We start from the raw sequence: 18113 nt of genomic DNA, 5'->3' as shown, positions 1-18113 counted from the left end.
GTCATTGAAGCCCCAGAGTTACACTGAACCTTACCTGTGAGGGAAACCCGTCTCCAGTCCAGAACTCTGAAAAACCCTAGCGCCCGTAAATCGGTGGCTTTCTTTGAAGTTTTAATGGCGAAAAAAAGGAACAAGAAGCAGAATACCAGCGATGTGGTGGCCATGGATACTTCTTCAGAAAACACCCAATTTCAGCCTCAAGGTATTCACTTTCTCCATTTATTCCATTCCCAATTTGAATTTTACTGCTTTTAAATTTTGTTCTCCATGGCTATCTTGTAACTTTTATTCCATTTTAATTGTATTTTGAAGGATTATTATTCTTAATTTCCATGAATTGTTTGTCTTGAACTGATCTGTGATGTAAGATGCTCTGCGAATCCATTGTCTCTACTTTACTTATTGTTTACGGAACCGGCTGTAACCGGAAGAACTGGCTGCTTCCGGTTAACTGAACATTCGGCCGGTTTAGTTGTGGTTGACCGGGCTTATCTGCTGAGCTGGCTGGCTGTTTGTGCGTTTTGAAAAGTTAGGGAGAAAATACTGGGAAACCGGCTGGGCCGGTTTGACAGCCTCTCCTGGTCGAGTCTAGATAGTTCGGTTTAGACCGATAGTTGAACTGGTCTCGCTCTCCTTCTCTCTAGGCCGTGGCGTTAACTGGTCTCTCTGGTGTGAGCCGGTCTCTCTCTTTCTCTCTCTATTGCACACACACGCTGTGAACTGCTTACTCTATCCAAGGCTGTGATGTTCTCTCTTTCTCTCTCTACCATGCGAACTGGCCTCTCTTGTGAACCAGTATCTGTCTCTCTGTTCCTGTTCTCAGATGCTGTGAAGCCCTCTCTCTCTCTCTTTCTTTCTTTCTCGCTCTTTCTCTCTCTCTTTCTCTCTCTTTCTTTCTTTCTGGCTCTTTCTCTCTCTCTCTTTCTTTCTTTCTGGCTCTTTCTCTCTCTCTCTCTTTCTCTCTCTTTCTTTCTCTCTCTCTCTCTTTCTCTCTCTTTCTTTCTCTCTCTCTCTTTCTCTCTCTTTCTTTCTCTCTCTCTCTCTATCCCCCTGTCAAAGTGTTTGTTAACTTCTTAAGCGCAGATAACCAGACAATCATCACTGGGTTTGCACACCAGACAGGTCATCAATCTACCGCTGAAATACCTGAAAAAAAAGAAGACAGTTTATCAATTTGGACTCTGTAGGAAAGCCCTGTTTTTATGCTCAGAATTTTATGTATCTATTTTGAATTCCTTCTGATTAGTTTTATTTAGCTGAAAGTATTTGGCCCAATTTATCGCAAGGAGAGGGAGAGAGGGTTTCGAAAGACTTATGTTTGATGGAACCCGAGATTTCCTAGTGTTTGTACCACTATTAGGTTTTCTGGTTCTTATTCAAATTCAATGTCCATGTAAATCTTCTATTTGGTCACTGAATCAAGGCATCTGATGCTACCTTTTGCACTTTCTTTCTAGGTCTTTCCCCACACTTAGACAAAGTATAGGGTCTTAGGCATGGCTTCAAATTCTGCTATGGATTCCACAAACACCCATTGTTCCTCTCGTGATATTGCCTGGCGCCATTGCGAGCTTATAAAAGATGAGGGGAAATCAAAATACATTTGTTTATACTGTCGAAAACTAATCAGTGGAGGGGGGATTCACCGTGTTAAGGAACATTTAGCTGGAAGGAAGGGAAACGTAGCCCCTTGTAAAAGTGTCCCTGCTGAAATTAGGTATCAAATGACTCAAAACTTAGGAGAAGTGGTTTCAGATCACCAAAAACGTCAAAAGATTATTGAGGATTATGTTGATGCCCAGACATCTGCATCCCCAATTTCCTTCTCTGTTGAGCCAAAGCCTTTGTTGGAATCAGAGTCACCCCAAACTAATTTGGAGTCCTCTGCTAAAGACAAGGGTAAAGTTGTGCCTGACGTGGTAGAGGGAAGTAGAAAAAAGAGTAACCGTTTAGCGAGAGAAGCAGGTAATTCCATTGTTCCTTGTAGTGTCCGTGGTGGTCAGGCGAGCTCTAAGGGTGCCCTTCTAGGGAAAGTTGTGAAAGAAAATGTTGATATGGCGATTGGCCGTTTCTTTTTTGATAGTGCTATTCCCTTTGATGGTGTGAAGTCTTTTTATTTTCAACAAATGGTGGATGCCATATCAGCCATAAGCCCTGGATATGAGGTTCCGACATACCAGGATATGAGGGGTCGGATCCTGAAGAAGGTATTGGAAGAGGTAAAGAGTCATATACAAACATATAGGAAGTATTGGGCATCATTGGGTTGTACGATTATGGTTGATGGGTGGAGTGATGGGAGAGGCATGACTTTGATTAATTTTTTGGTATATTGTCCAAAGGGAACTGTATTTTTAAGATCGGTGAATGCATCAGAGATAGTTGAGTCTGCTGAAAGCATGTATGCATTGTTTAAGGAAGTGGTTGAGGAGGTGGGTGTGAATAATGTTGTGCAAATTATCACTGATAATGTTGAAAGTTATGCGATTGCTGGAAATATGCTTTGTGAAACATATCCTTCTATATTTTGGAGTCCATGTGCTGCTCGTTGCATTGATTTGATTCTATTCAAGATAGGAGAAATTGAAGAAGTTAAGAAAGTAATCAGAACGGCAAGGGAAATCACAAAGTTTATTTATAACCATGCGACTGTTTTGAATATGATGCGTAAATTTACAAATGGAAAGGAATTGGTTTGGCCATCAAGCACCCGGTCTGCTACCAATTTCTTGACATTGCAAAGCATGGTTGCCCAAAAAGATGGATTGAGAGCTATGGTCACTTCGAAAGATTGGTTAGACAGTGCATATGCAAAGAAGAGCAATGGTACATTGGTGGTTGATATTTTATTGGATTCACACTTTTGGACGTCATGCACTCAAGTGATTCGATATACTGAGCCTCTATTGCGAGTTCTAAGGATGGTAGACAGTGAGCAAAGACCTGCTATGGGATACATATATGAGGCTATGTTACGTGTGAAAGATGCCATTCGTATTGCATTTAAGAGCAAAAAGTCAGACTACATGCCTATTTGGGATATAGTTGATTCACAGTGGGATAGGCAACTTCAACGACCTCTTCATGCAGCAGGATATGTTCTTAACCCTGCGTGCTTCTTTAGCCCAGGTTTCTCAGATGACCACCCAGGGGTCACTACAGGGATATTAGACTGCATTGAGAGGCTAGTATCAGGGCAACGCAATCATGACAAGGTTATTAAGGAGCTCAATGTTTATAAATCGTCTGGAGGTGACTTTGGAAGGAGCATGGCAATTCGAGCGAGGAATACCATGCTTCCTTGTAAGTTTTTTCCTCTCTCTCTCTCTCTCTCTCTTTTCACTTAATTTTTGGTCTTATAGTAAATGAGATGATGTGTTTATTGTTACTCTGTGTGGATAATTACAGCTGATTGGTGGTCTACATTTGGAGGGCAATGCCCCAACTTAAAGCGTTTGGCAATGCGTGTACTTAGCCAGACTTGCAGTGCATCTGGTTATGAGTGCGATTGGTCTGTTTTCGTGCGTATGCACACGACTAAAAGTAATAGGTTGGAGCATAAAAGACTCACTGACTTAGTTTTTGTGCACTACAACCTACGTTTGAGGCAACGGTATGTACAACGTATGTGGAGACTGGTTTGTGGATTTAAGATTTGGGAGTTTGGATATTGTTTTTGGAAAGGTTGAAATGTTTTGTTCTTTGGTAGGGAGAATGCAAAGATGAAGCTTATTGATCCTATTGCATTGGAGAATATTGACACTTCGGAAGAATGGGTTGTGGAATTTGAGCCATCGATGCTCGAGGGGGATGATGACATGGACTGGATGACCTTGGATAGACCAATAGTTGGGGAAGACATCCCTTTGGAGCTTATGAGCATGGAAGTTGGTGATGGCAATACACAAGTAGAGCAACTTGGTGAAGAAGAAGATGGCACTGACATACAATAGTGGCAATTCAGGTCTTTCCTGTCTCCAATAACTCTTTAGTATAATAAGCTAGCAAGTGACATATAGTGAAGTTTTGTATGTGGACAGGAATGTGGGCGACTTCTCTTTTTAGCATACGCATACACTAGTTTATTTTCGGAAGTTTATTTTTTGGAATGCATAGATAAGGTATGTCACAAACAAAGAGACTTTCTATAGAAATGGAATTTCTTTGTAGTAAATTTAGATTCTGTTTGCCAATAGCTCGTGTCAATTGCTTAAACGCTATAGGCAAGGCCAGTCATTACAAAACATATAATGAGGAAAGGATGCTGGAAATTTCATATTTGTAAACTGATTTAAAAAATAATGCAAAGGGAATAGAAAGACCTCATGAGGTTTTTCTAATCCTTTGCTTATGACATAGGTTAGAACTGCTGTGTTTGGGTAGCCACTCATTATAAAAGGTGCTGTCAAGTGAGGGAACATCATGGCATCTTTACCCATATAAGAAAGCTAATGATATAATCCTTCCCAAAGACAGCATTAGTTTGTACGTAGCTGAATTCTGGAGAGAGAACATTCTGTGCATGCAAACAAGTAGTTTCTTTTCGTAAAGAGTTATGCTTTTGTAAAATAAAGGAACAGAACGAGGACATAAGGTTACATGAGTGGTTCCAAGAACTAAGTTGCCCTCCATGGTTAAACCTCAGTCCGTTGCTTGAGTCATCCGTACAGTTATGCTTTTGTATATTTTTTTTGGTCATACTGGCATGCTGTTTGCCTACTGTAGTGCCATCCAAATGCATACTTGTTCCATTAATGACTTTAAAAATCAGAAAAAGTTAATGTAGTGCTCCTGCAATAGCATGCATACAAGTTCCATCTTTTCCATGGAATGACTGCTCCTTTGTATAGCCATTTACTTTCATTTAGGGAATCCCGTCTATAAATGACACTTAAACTGCAAAATTAGCCTTCTATAAACAAGTGATTTTTCATTCATGTGAATAAATTAGTTTTGAAGGAATATCTTGGGGGTTTTTATTTATTTTTACTGGGGTTGGGCTTTTGTTTTCTCTTTTCTTCCTGCGAAAGCAGTTGCGCTAACGCCCATCTGTTTTTTTGCAAGAAGCAACGGCTAGCCTAGCACGAAAACAGATGCGCGTTAAAGCTGTTGCACTAACGCGCATCTGTTTTCTTGCAAGAATCAACGGCTAGCCTAGCACAAAAGTCGCTGTGCTAATGCGCATCCGTTTTATTGCAAGAAGCAACGGCTAGCCTAGTATGAAAGCTGTTGCGCTAACGCGCATCTTTTTTCTTGCTTGCATTCGTTGGTTTGTTTTTTCCCTTGTAGTTTTCTTTGTTTCTTCAATGAGTGCTTTTATGTTATGCAAAGCTCTTGTTTGAGAATGCTTTGCAACATCAAATCGAAAGTTGAAGAGGGCTTTTTGCTGCTGCGAACCCTGCCAATAGTTTGACCTTGCAAAGCCCTCTAGAGTTTTATATTTACTTTCTTTTGATATTAATGGTATTTGATTGATTAAAAACTGTGTGTTCATGTATATATCCTGCATAAAAATGAATCTATACATTAAAGACTCCAGCGTGTAATAAGTGAAGTAAAATTCTCTCACATATCTCTTAACAAGATATGCCTCGACAATGGTTTTTTTGGGAGAGATTTTGGAGTTTCCATCCTGCACTGTGGATTCTGCAAGCTCATTAGACTCCCTACAAATATGGGAAAACTCAGTCCTAATCCTGAAGATAAGACAATGAAAAAATCTTATCAAACACATTTTGGAGCTAATGAGGTACGGTTCCCTATGATTTACTCGGATTATTACTGTAATTGAGTTCTACCAGCAATGTAGGTTTCTAAGGCCAAATAGCAGCACCCAGGTCTCTGCTTCATTTGTGGTACACTCTTGTTGAGGACCTGACTATTAGTTATTTTTTTCCTCTCACTAGCTCTCCAACTCATGCTCCCCCTCAGTAACTTCGTTTGATTTCACATAGCCTTCATGAGGTGCCAACCGATTGGTAAATCTTCCTTCTCTCGGGAGCTTAGCAGTTGCAATCTCCTGCCATTTAGCCTTGCAATCATACATAGGGTACCTCCAGAGCTGTTTCTAGATTTCACCCATGAAACTATAGTGACTTTGAGATGTTCTTTCCTTTATTCCTTCTATATGTGCTTATCACTGAAGTATCTGTTATTGTGCTTTAACCAGGTGAGCGATATTATGGCTATAATGGTAAGCCTCCATAGGATTAAGCCCAGCTGAGGGAGGGGGCAATTGTGCTACTACGCATCAGAGCTTCTAATGAATCTGGTATAACCGAGCAAAGGCCAAATAAATTTACGACAAGAGCGCCCATATTGCATGCCATGCCCTGTGCTACAAAGTAAAACACAGCTGGTGGACTGACTCTGATGCCTGTTTACATAACATAAATTGGGGATCATCATGCCACGCCTGATCAGATAACCTATACAGTGTACCTTGTCAAGAATGACAGGCAAGTGAACATCTGAATCCGTTTGGGAGCAGAATCAGCCAGATTGTATGAGAAATAGAGTTTGGCAGCACAGTCTGTTCTAGGACCTGATACAAAGAACTCACTGGAAAAATACCTTTGTTTATCAGTACACAAATCTTCCTTGAAAGCGCACGGAGGCCTGGTGCCCATACATAAATCCAACTCCCTTCACCACTTCATTGAGATTTCAGGGATTGTAGCCAATGTGAACAGGGACCCTAGCCAATGGTCAAGACAAAACACTAATTTTCTTTTCATCCCAGCTTATTGTCTGATGTATTGGATATCTTTTTCAGGCAGCAATTAATACCATGCCCCAGACAAATTCCCATGGTTGGTAGCTGCTTTCAATGGCCGCCAATTCCCCTTTGTCTCCATTCTCCAACACCATTTGCTTAACAGAGCCAAGTTTATTTCTCTGACCCTTAAGATCCCCAGTCGCTATTTACCCTTAGGGCCTGTTTGATAACTGGAAGGTAAATGTCCCCTGAAAATTGGAAGTTCTACTTTGTTGGGAAGAACGAAGTTACTGTAAGGAAATGTTTGATAACCTGTTGGAATGTTAAAGAAATTCTAGGTACTTGTGTTTGACAACCGGATGGAATATAAAGTTATATTTATATTAGCACTATTTAAATACTATTAAAATATTATAAATTGAATATTTAAACAATATATAATATATATCGTATTGTAAATATCTTTTACATAAATAAAATATATTATATTATAAAATATATTATATTACATAAATATATATATTTATTTTATTAATAAATATTTGTATTATATACTCTATTGTAAATATCTATTACATAAATAAAATATATTATATATTAATGATTTAAATATCAACAAATTATAATATCATATATAGTAGTGTATTTTAGATTTATTTTATTAACAATATTTGATTATTTGTATATATAACATTGTAAATATTTGTTACATAAATGATACATTATATATAATAAAATATGTTATATATTATATATTATATTTCATGAATATATTATATATAATACAAATATGTATCTATTACATAAATAAAATATATTATATATTATATTACATGAATATATTGTATATAATACAAATATATATATTATATATAATCTATAACAATATATGATATTCATCTATTATATATAATATAATTAAATTATAATTTATGTGTTATTTATATTTTATAAAATACATAGTGTATTATATAATATAAATATGTATTATATAAATAATATATATAATATAATATAAAATATTACAAATATAAAATAACAATATAAATATAAATACAAAGAGGGAGGCAGAATAGGGTTTGAGGAAATAGCCCTCTTGGGCCAAGTTCCTATTTTAAGTTCCATTGTTTTAGATGGAACTTTTTTTCTTAAGCACAAGGGCATAAGGAAGTTCTAAGGAGAACTTCTTTACTGTATAAGGTCTGTGCATCAAACACGGAAGTTGTACAGTAATGGAGAAGTTCCTTCTTCCTCCCCCTAACTTCCTGTTATCAAACACACCCTCCCAAGTGTGTCTTGTGTTTGTTTGACAGTCCACCTCACAGGAAATCCCTCATTAATTTCTCTACCTTTTTGACTACATAAATGGCATACTAAGTTAAGTATACAAGTATACTGAGGTGAATTTAATGATTGTCAATTTACCTCCCATAGATAACTACTCTGTCTTTCATGTTTGTCAACTTCTTCTCAAACCTCTCTGCCACAATCCCCCACATGCCTGTAGTAGGCTTGCCATGGCATAAGGGAAGCCCCGGTATTTGTTTGGTGATAAATCATTCCCATATTGCTGTATCTGGCCAGATCCACTGGCTGATTTTCTTGTAAGCCAATTCCCAAGAGCTTTGTCTGTCATATTTTCTTATCCTTGATGTGACTTCGAACCAGCTCAAGCACAGCCAGAGGGTTTTCATTTCTTCAGTTTTGTCATCATAAAATAACAAAGTGTGATCTGCATATTGCAGATGTGACACTATCCGACCATTTGAGGATGAGTGGAGCCTTGATAGTTTGCCAGAGGCATATACCCCATCTAACATAAACGGGAAAGCGAACCATGGATCACCTTGTCTCAGAACTTTATAGCTCTGGAAGATGCCTTTTGGGGGTCCATTGATGGCATTAAGAAGTCCAAAGTAGATGAGCATCCTGCCATCCAATTTCCCCATCTATCTCCAAATTCCATTTAATTGGATTTTCTCTCTGAGATAATTCTAATCAACATTGTTGTTTTTCAAGGTCAGGTATGCAAAGCACCGCTGGCTTCCTTACTTTGTGGCTCAAATGAATACACTTGTATGTCACCAAGGCCCCTTCCAAGATGTGTTTATATCTCCCAAGCTGCCTGTGGAAGTAAAATTATTTGGGGAGGGCCCTCTTATGGTCAGCTTGCAAGCACTTTTGAGATAATCAATGTGTAATATTCTGAAAACTAATAGGTTGCAAACCTTAATTGTCAACAAATTGAGGTTGCAAATATTTGATATTTTCTTCCCCTCCTTTGGGACAAGAGCAATTAAGGTGGCATTCATGGCCTTGTTTATCATTTCCCCTTTGATAGAACTCATTGAAAGTGGAAAGGTTTTTGCTTTTGAGAATATCCCAGAAATCTTGAAAGAATGCTACCTGAAATCAATCAGGGCGAGGTGCTCCATCTTTCCTCGTAGTGAGAACTGCTCTCTTTATTTCCTCTTCTTAAAATGGCCTTTCTATCCATGTCACCGAGGCCAGTTTCTTGAATTGGATTTCGGGGACTGATTTGTATGATTTCTTATAATAAGCCACTGTCCATTTCTTTTTCCCTTTTTCTTAATGCCCATGTTTTGTGAATTAGGAAATATTTGCTTGAAATAATGATTCCTTAATTAGCTGTTTAATTGCATGATGGTGATTTCCAGCTGATGTTGGCAAGATGGTATTTTCTGGGAGATAGAGGGAATTATGCATCATCTGCAACTTTCTGATCCTTTTGTTGGAGCCATCAGTAAACAGTTGATGAATCTTTAGAGTGCTCCGCCAGCATAATTGTTGAGTTGTATTCTAGCTGGGCAATTGAATGTACTTTGCTGGTTCTTTGGCTTAGGTAGTTTTTTCTCCCAGCTACATTTTTAGGACTTCCCTTGGAGCTTTGGGATTTGCAGTTGAGTGGGCATTTGAATGCTAGATGGGATGGAAGAGCAAATGCTTTCTACGGCCAAGCAAAATCTAATATTTGCCTCCTGTTTTAATTTTCAGTAATAGTTTTCATGGAGATTTGAAGCTCCTGTTGATATTTTATTCCTGGGTTAGGTCTCAAGTGGTGAAAAATGGGATCACAAAAGGGTCCTGTTGCAAGCTGAGGCTTGGTCACTTCGGAGGATCACAAACCTTTCCAAGAATGTAGCATGGAAATTAGTTCTTTGATAAGCTCATACCATTGTGGTGAATAGACTCTTCATTAGTTTGTTGAGGTACTTTGATGTTTGGGGGAGGGAAGGTGGGGTGTAGTAGAGGTAGTGGTTGGTTGAGATAAGGTAACTAACACCCTATTGCCAAAAGGATTGGGTGGGTAATTTTGGACCATGCTGGTTTGGATGCTATGAGGAAGTAATGGCTCAAGAGATTCCATTCTAATTCTTGGGGCTAGGGTCAAAGGTTAGGTTGGGAGCCATTTGCTTAAGGGAGTTTCTCTTTAGACATGTGCGTTGTATTCCCTAGGGTCTTGGGCCTCAGTAATTCTAAGTCTTGAAGTTTGGTAGACTCAGAATTTAAGCTACAGTAGGATCTTTTATATGAATAGAAAGGAAAGTTGAAATATGAATTCCCTGAAAAGTGTACGAGACTTCGGCTACCTTGTGGATATCCTGTCAGCTTAGGGGGGAGGGAGTGAGGAGGGAGGTCATTGCATGTGGGAAAGTAATTTCATGGGCATTGGGAGCTTAAGGGGTGTGGAGTTGAGTATTTTATCTTTTGTTTAGGACAGTCTACTTGGGTATTAGAGACTAGTCTACTTGTAGTAGAGTCTATTATATGGATAAAAGACATTGTTTTGCAACTTCTGTTGGCATCAGAAGGATCTTGATCTGTATGTGACATTTTTGTATCTTTTATTGCTTCTCTCTCTTTCTGTTCAGGAACAAGATTAAGAAAATGGGAATAGTTTTGCAAGCTAATGTGTGTATTTTTTATGCATCAAGAAATGAATCAGAATTGGAAACTGATCCACATGGGTTAGGTGATTAGGTCAATTTAAGATTTTGGGAAAAATGGAAGAGAGACAAGGTAAAGTTGCTCATTTCTGTAATTTCACCAAAAGAAAACGTCAACATGGTTGAACCACCTCAAAAAAGCATGCGGTGATTAAATCCATAGATTTACCAAAAAACTGGTTTTTTTATAAAGATCTTTCTAGTTTGGTACTTCCTCAATGATTTTATCAAGAAATGCCTAAACTGCCTTGTTCTAGTTCAGAATCTGGACAAGCAAGGGCAATTTTTTTTGGCCACAGTTAAGTGACATAAATACTCATGTTTTTTCCAGGTTTCAATCCCTGAACATGTTTTTTTAAACAAAATCACTGGTTCCAGGTTGAGAATTTAGAACAAGCATGGTAGTTTAGTCATTTGGCTCGACTTAAATGGCCTAAGCAAATTAATGAAATTAACCTTGCTTTTTCCAGGTTCCAATCCTGGATCATGTTTTTCACTGAAATATCTCACTACGGGTATGGAATCCACAACTAGTGTGTTTGTCTTTGTAATTTAGCCACTTTAGTCCCTTGAGCACATTGCAATATGCCCATGCCCTTAGTTTGGATCCCAAACCTTAGTCTGGATCCCAAACCTGGAATGAGGACACTTTTGGGCATGTTTTGATAAAATCATCGAGTTGGTACCTAAGTGAAAAGATCTTTATGAATAATCACTTTATTGGTAAATTGATTTATTTAACCACCACCTTTATTTATTGAGGTGGTCTGACCATTTTACTGATTTTTTTAACAAACAATCAAATAGAAAAGGAATAAATTGTCCCAAGGGAAAAATGGGAAGAGGTGTTCTTGGCATCTTTCTTTTACTTCCATTAAAAGAGAAGGCCCACGATTTTATGAATGACAAATGCTTATTAGTGCTGGGAGGGCTTCTACTAAGGTGTGAAGAAGGTGTTTGTTGACTGCCTTGGATTTCTTCGTCATTTTTGGAAATTTGGCAATGCAACTGATTTGCTTGTATGCTGCCTATTTTCAAATGGAAGGTGAATATGATTCTTTTGGTTGTCTACCAATTCTGGATGCCGTGCAGATCTTGCGTAATGCAACTATATTTTTCACCTAGTTTGAAATCCAAATTGTTGCTGTTCTTCAGGAAAGACCACAGTTTCAAGCTGATAAAAAATAGATAAATTGTCATCACTTACTATATGTTTTCAAATTTTAGTTTAGTATTTTGAATTGTCATTTGCATTCATCTAGTTGTATTTTAGTGCCAAGACCCTAACATTTGGAGTTATCACATGCAGGCATGGATACATCAGAAGGAATTGCTTCAAAACCAGCACTTGGTGTGGTTAACCGGTATTATACTCACTCAGCTGGGTTATTTCCAAATTCTATTGTAATCTTAATGGTCAACTTTTTAAGGAAAAGAATCCCAAACTTTTCATGTTGTTTTGTGCAGACAGTTCAAGAAGCCTATCCCTATAAGAAGGTCCAAGGCACTCCGCAAAAAGAAGGCCATAGAGAAGGCGATATTGAGGAGCGACAAGGCCAAAGAGAAGAAGGACAAAGATAAGAGTAAGCAGTCAAGGATTCATAATGCAAAAGTGCTATATGACTAGTGAGAAAGATTTTTTCCCAGTATACTTATGTAAGATTAGGTTTGCATATGCTGAGCTTTGTTCTGGTTTGCACTAGCACGTCATAGCTGGTGGGACATTGCAACACAAAGATTGTGTACAATGCTCTATTTGCGGAAGGTGATGTTGAACTTTTTTTAACATTTAACTTGTCTTAGTTTGTTGATATTTGCAAGTGATTAATAAAATGCACGAAGTATCCAAAAAAAAAGAAAAGGGAATTATACTTTCCTTTTTTCTTTTTTTGACAAAATTACAAAATTTTATTAATCAAGAAAGATTACAAAGAAAAATCATTGAGGCCGAAGCTTTACGGTGAACCATCAACACCACTAGCTCTGGTTGTGCAAAACCGAATTTAGCCAAATTACCTGCAACTTCGTTAGCCTCTCTATACACAGTTCTATACGAGATCTCCAAAAGGTTACCAAGGTCCAAGGAATTCTCTGTTTCTTAGTAAACTACTTAAAGAATCTCCTTTCACTACAATGACACTTCCCGTTGGGCAGTCACAAAAGGGTGAGGTTTGTATATAGCCGAGGCTCTAAACAATTAAAGTAAAGTGCACCTTCAAATAGTGTTGAGAAATGTGGATTTAATACTGGAAATCTTTATGACAACCGTTGCATGAAATCATTGCCTAAAAATATATGTCTTTAATTATAAAATTAAAAGTTTAAAAAATAGTGTAGATCGAGCGTATCTATGAAAACTTGAAAATATTGAAAATTGACAATCTAAAAATGCCTTGCAAGATACTATTCTCAAAACTTGAAATCCATTTTTTGTTTCTCATGTCAATGCATGTTGATGTCGAGATGATCAATTTGAAGATATTTGGGCATCAAAACCTCTTTTAGTGAAATTTTTGAGATGCGTTTTAGCCTCGGCTCTATATAAACTTTTTCCCTGCCCAATTTTGGTTTTTTCCTCACAAAATAAGAAGCTCAATTTTGGTTAGTTTGCTCTTGTGTAGCCACAAGAAAGAGAAAAATGATATCCTCATAATCCCTTACCAATTCTCTCACACCTACTAGCCTAGACTTCCTAAAGAATTGCCATTAAAATTTACTAGCCTAAACTTCATAAAGAATTGCCAAATCCCTTTCGCTTTAATTTTATGCAACTGTCATCTTAGCAACATTCTCCCAATTCTCCAATATATCCATTTTACATATCCCTCAATCCTCTTTTTAAATCAATGTCCAGTTAAAGAAAGAATCCTCAATTTTATATTTAATCCTTTCTTCATTCAGCTATACTCCCATAAAAAAACTCCCATGCTCTTTTCTTTCCAAATGTCCCAAAAATAGCCACTCGTAAAGCTCTCTCCTCCCTTTAGGCAGGCCCTTAAGATTCATATGCTCCAAAATATTTGTGCTGGCTTTCGGATTAGTTAACGTTACTCCCATTTTTTGACATGCTCGTTCCCAAATATTATAAACGAATGGGTAGTCTTGGAAAAAAATGATCACTATTTTCCTCATCATTTTTGTATGTCATACAAATATTCACTCCGTGTTGGGTTTCTGTGGCCATTTAAGGCCGTATGAGAACCTATAGTCCATAGATTGAGATTTCGTTCTCTCATCTATTGGCAGATTTTGGTAGCCCACTCATGAACCCTTGTGATAATATGTAGGTCATACGAACTGTTGGCTTAGTTTGAGAAAGTGAGTGTGGATTATAGTCTATAGTAGAAGATGAAGTGCTTCAACAATTTTATAATTTATTGATCTAGTTGGATGCAAATCCCATCAAAATTATTTGAAATTAATTATTTTGATGTTAAATAATTTTTAGATTGGTAGTTTGAATTTTATAAGTCTCTAGATATTTTATTTCTCAAATTAGATATATAAATAGAAAGATATTAAATTTTCAATATTTTAATATTCAAATAGAAAACTAAAATACTTATGTTTTTCTAAAAATTATTATTATAATTTTTTAATTCATTTAATATATGAGATCTCACCATAAAAATTTTAAGAGGGAGTATGTGGGGGTCACCCTTGGCCACCATGGTGGCACACCCATCTTTTAGATGCACTTTCCTTTTTTTAATGAGTTGTCCCATGAGGCACTCGATCAAGTTTAAAGATTATGGCAAGTTTTGATGTTTGAGAAGTTTGAATTTTCAAAGATAGATTGTATAATAGATTTATATAAGAGATAGGAAATTATGACATACTTTTCATATTTTTATTATTTGATGGGATTAGTTGATGGGATTAGATTAAGGAAGCTGAAGGATAAGACTCGGATTTCTCACCCCACAGGTCTTCTATAATCTTATAATTAATGGTATGGATCTAATCTCCTTAAAGATGGCCAACCTTAAGAAACCCTAATCCTAAAAAAAATCCATAAGAGGGGTACCAAATCGCTACAATCTCAACACACCTCTCATCTTTCTCTCTCTAGGTGGCATGCCACCTTTTCTCACCTCTCTCTAGATCTCTCATCTCTCTCCAAGATAATGTCGTAGGAGAAAAGAGGGGGCACACTCTCCCAAAGAAAGAGGCACTTCCCACTTAATAAGACATTGAGCTATAATCTTGTTCCATTGCTCTCATATTGATTAAAGGTTGTAGCCTATGGTTTCCCATACTTCAAAGATCTGAGATAGATCATTGATCTCGCACACTATTAGAGGAAGAGACCTGATGTGATGTGTGTAAAGTCCAGTTGAGGTAATCTTCTGGCAATCATCTTTATGGTTTGTAGGATTACGCCTTCTTGTTCCCATGAATATTATGTGTTTTATGATCCCCAGATCAAGTTAATGTAATAAAGAATTGTTAATGTGGCAGCAAGTGAGAGTCATTGGGATTATTTATATTTTTATTCTTTCTAAGTTTGTATTTAGACATACGTAAGTAATCTGGATAGTAAAAATAAAGAAAATTTTAATCGATATACACTTGCCCTGGTTACATAGTCCAACTTTTACTAAGACTCTCTGTCTCTTAGTTTGTCCACAGTAAGCGTCTTATCTTGCATTACTATTTGTATAAAGGCTTGAATGCTATGAGGAAATGACCTTTTTCCATATCTTGTTCAAACTTGCTTGTGAATGCTATGAGGAAATGACCTTTTTCCATATCTTGTGCAAACTTGCTTGTGACCACCTCATCTTTTCATGAAAGAGAACATCATTAGCTTTTGAAGCAATATGACAACCTTTAGTTCATATAGAAACTTTGATAACTGTGTGATCATCACATCATATAAACATAATATTTCAACTGGTGTTGAATCCATTACTGATGCAGGCATGCCCTAGCCAATATTGTGGCTGGGCCAAGAAGGGTCATAGGACTCAAGGGGGAATGAAAGGGGCAGTGATGTAATAAGAGGAATAATTTAGGTTTATATTTTATTTTAATCATTCTCTTTATTATTTCATTACGAGCAAGTTTAGTCTTTTTTTTTAAGTCAATAATGGGTAGCCCTGATTTGTGAAAAATCAACCCTCATTTGCATCAATTGGTATCAGAGTGGATTCCGATGGCTTTAGAAGAGGCACCTCTTGATGGATTAAGTTTGTTGACTTAAGCATTGCAAGTCCTAGCAGAGAGAGTACAAATTCATGCTCGTAGCTGTGATTCAAAGATTTAATAAATATCTCAAATATCCAACCTTATTACATAAATTGGCTATACCCAAAAGATAAGCCAACACGGATAAACATTCTTCCTAAGAAGAATACGTGAATGGGTAGGGCGTGCCACCTTTTTGGTGGCCACGTGTGAGCCCCACCTAATCCACATGTATTTAAATTTTAGGTCCCATATTTTATGGAGATCCCATATACTTTTAGAAAATATTTTATTTCATATTTAGAATTTTTAAGTATTATATTTTATTTAAAACATTGAAAAATTAATTTCTCTTAATTTATAAATCCAAATATCAAAAATAAAATATCATAAGATTCACAAAAATTCAAATAAACATTCTAAAAAGTCACATAACGTAAAATTAATTAAAATTAATTAATTTTGATGGGAATCTAATCCGTTAGATCTAGGAAACTATAAATATATGGGAGCACTCCACCTTCAACTGCGGATCACTATTCGCCAAGCTTTCTCAAACTGACCCAGCAGTTCCCATGACCTACAGTTCACTGTAGGGGCTCATGATTGGATCACAAAAGTCAGCCAATAGACTAGGGGACGTAATCCCAGTTTATGGATTTAAGGTTCTCCCCTAGAGAGAAAAAAACCATGGTCCTCCAGACCATGATGCAACCTTGACTCTATGGTACATAGGGATAATCTCTCGCACATATATATGCTTTACCCTCATTGGCGAATCTCAAAATGACTATCTATGTACATGCCGTGTGATGATATAACGATGATGTCTTAGCCCTATCTTTAAAGACTATTCATCACACGCAAGGGCCACATAGTCCTTTGGCTTTCAGTTGGGCATACTCCAACTTCATCAAGGGATAACTCACTAAACCCTTATCGGTAGAACCCTATGCCTAGGTATCTTGGGTTTTTCCAAACCTCAGCTCGTCTAGCTCGTCGAGCCTAGTCCGAGTATCAACAAATAACATTTGCCTAGTATGGTTTTCATAAGGCCCTTAAAGATCACATAAATTCCAACATCTCCCACTTAGCCTTTGAAGGCCTTACATTCTGTCTTCATCACTTTCTCTCATCCCCATATGTCTCTCCCAATAACAATATCTCTTAATACATTAATCATGGCTTTCGTCATCAATCCTTTCACAAAAAGACTCATAGAAGCAATGCATCTTTCTCTTTGCTGCTTGGATTTCATCTCGAAAGTAGTCATAGTCCATCTTTCATATCGCATCGCAAATCATTGATCTACTGTCATAGAAAATCACCATGTATCTTCATCATATGGGAATGTATCTTCATTGGCTTAAATGAGTTCTTCAAACAAGCCGCTTCTTTCTGTAGCCATATAACTAGCACCACACATCTGGGTTCCATGGGTGAACAACACCATAATTTGTTGTTCCAGCTGGCATGTCAAACACTAGGTGCTCCCATTGGAATATTTAGTTTTATATGCTTGGAGTTATTATGGAATCGTGGCTCCCTTTTACACGTATATCGCCGCTGTGTTGTCGTAGAAAATTCTTACTGTCTCACAACACACGAGTTGAAAGTCACGTCGATTAAGAAATTTCTCAATCCATATGTCCTTCTTGGCTGCTAAACAGCATGCCATGTATTCTGCCTTCAGGTTGGACAATGCCACCACATCATGTTTCTTTGATTTTCAAGAAACTGTACTCCCTCCAAACATGAACATGTATACAAATGTAGACTTCACATCATCTGGATTCTTGAGATAGCTTGCATCTGTATATTTGAATATCCAAGAAGCTAAAAAAATGTGGGATTGTAGTAGCTCTCACTCAATTATTGCACATACAATATGTACATTCTCAACATTTTTATGTCTATATCATGAGGTAGCATAGCACGTCTCATGCAATAAGTAATTCAATGCCCATTGGTTTCACAATATGCAAAACCTTTTATAAACCACAAAAGTTCAACCACACTAGTCATCTTTGTAGTAAATCCATACAAACCAAGTTGTCTAATCAACCTAACATGTGTCAAGGAAGCCTAGCAAGATGACCTTCCTACAATATTCCCTATGGTTCAAGGCTTTAGGTAATCGGGGATTCTAAATAATTACAACATGAGTCAAGGCATATGAGTATTTAAAAACCCGTGCATGATTGTCTTTCTCTCAATTTATAAATACTTTGAAGGCA

General features: G+C 37.2%; 1 protein-coding gene across 2 annotated transcripts; it reads left to right on the top strand.

Moving 5' to 3' along the window:
- LOC18431604 (uncharacterized) lies at positions 1–12547 on the top strand. Of its 2 annotated transcripts, XM_088858453.1 has the most exons (7): positions 1–202; positions 1458–3303; positions 3409–3613; positions 3710–3964; positions 6170–6955; positions 11996–12050; positions 12154–12547. In XM_088858453.1, the coding sequence occupies exons 2-4, from the start codon at positions 1497–1499 to the stop codon at positions 3951–3953; spliced, it is 2256 nt and encodes a 751-aa protein (XP_088714579.1). In that variant the 5' UTR covers positions 1–202; positions 1458–1496; the 3' UTR covers positions 3954–3964; positions 6170–6955; positions 11996–12050; positions 12154–12547. The 2 variants fall into 2 exon arrangements, with proteins under 2 accessions (XP_088714579.1, XP_088714578.1); XM_088858452.1 differs by lacking the exon at positions 6170–6955.
- Positions 12548–18113: the final 5566 nt, after the last annotated feature.

Source organism: Amborella trichopoda, chromosome 2, assembly GCF_054954075.1.
Source record: "Amborella trichopoda isolate Santa Cruz 75 chromosome 2, AtrichopodaSantaCruz75HAP2 v2.0, whole genome shotgun sequence".
NCBI classification, from domain to species: Eukaryota; Viridiplantae; Streptophyta; class Magnoliopsida; order Amborellales; family Amborellaceae; genus Amborella; species Amborella trichopoda.
The sequence above is the reverse complement of the archived record's forward strand: the minus strand, read 5'-3'. Positions and strand labels throughout refer to the sequence as shown.

Bases quoted from the DNA above. Each gene is read 5' to 3' on its own strand.
- LOC18431604 (XM_088858452.1), top strand. From the start codon at position 1,497: ATGGCTTCAAATTCTGCTATGGATTCCACAAACACCCATTGTTCCTCT. The intron at 3,304-3,408 runs GTAAGTTTTTTC...GGATAATTACAG, and splicing joins GAGGAATACCATGCTTCCTT to CTGATTGGTGGTCTACATTT. The intron at 3,614-3,709 runs GTATGTACAACG...GTTCTTTGGTAG, and splicing joins AACCTACGTTTGAGGCAACG to GGAGAATGCAAAGATGAAGC.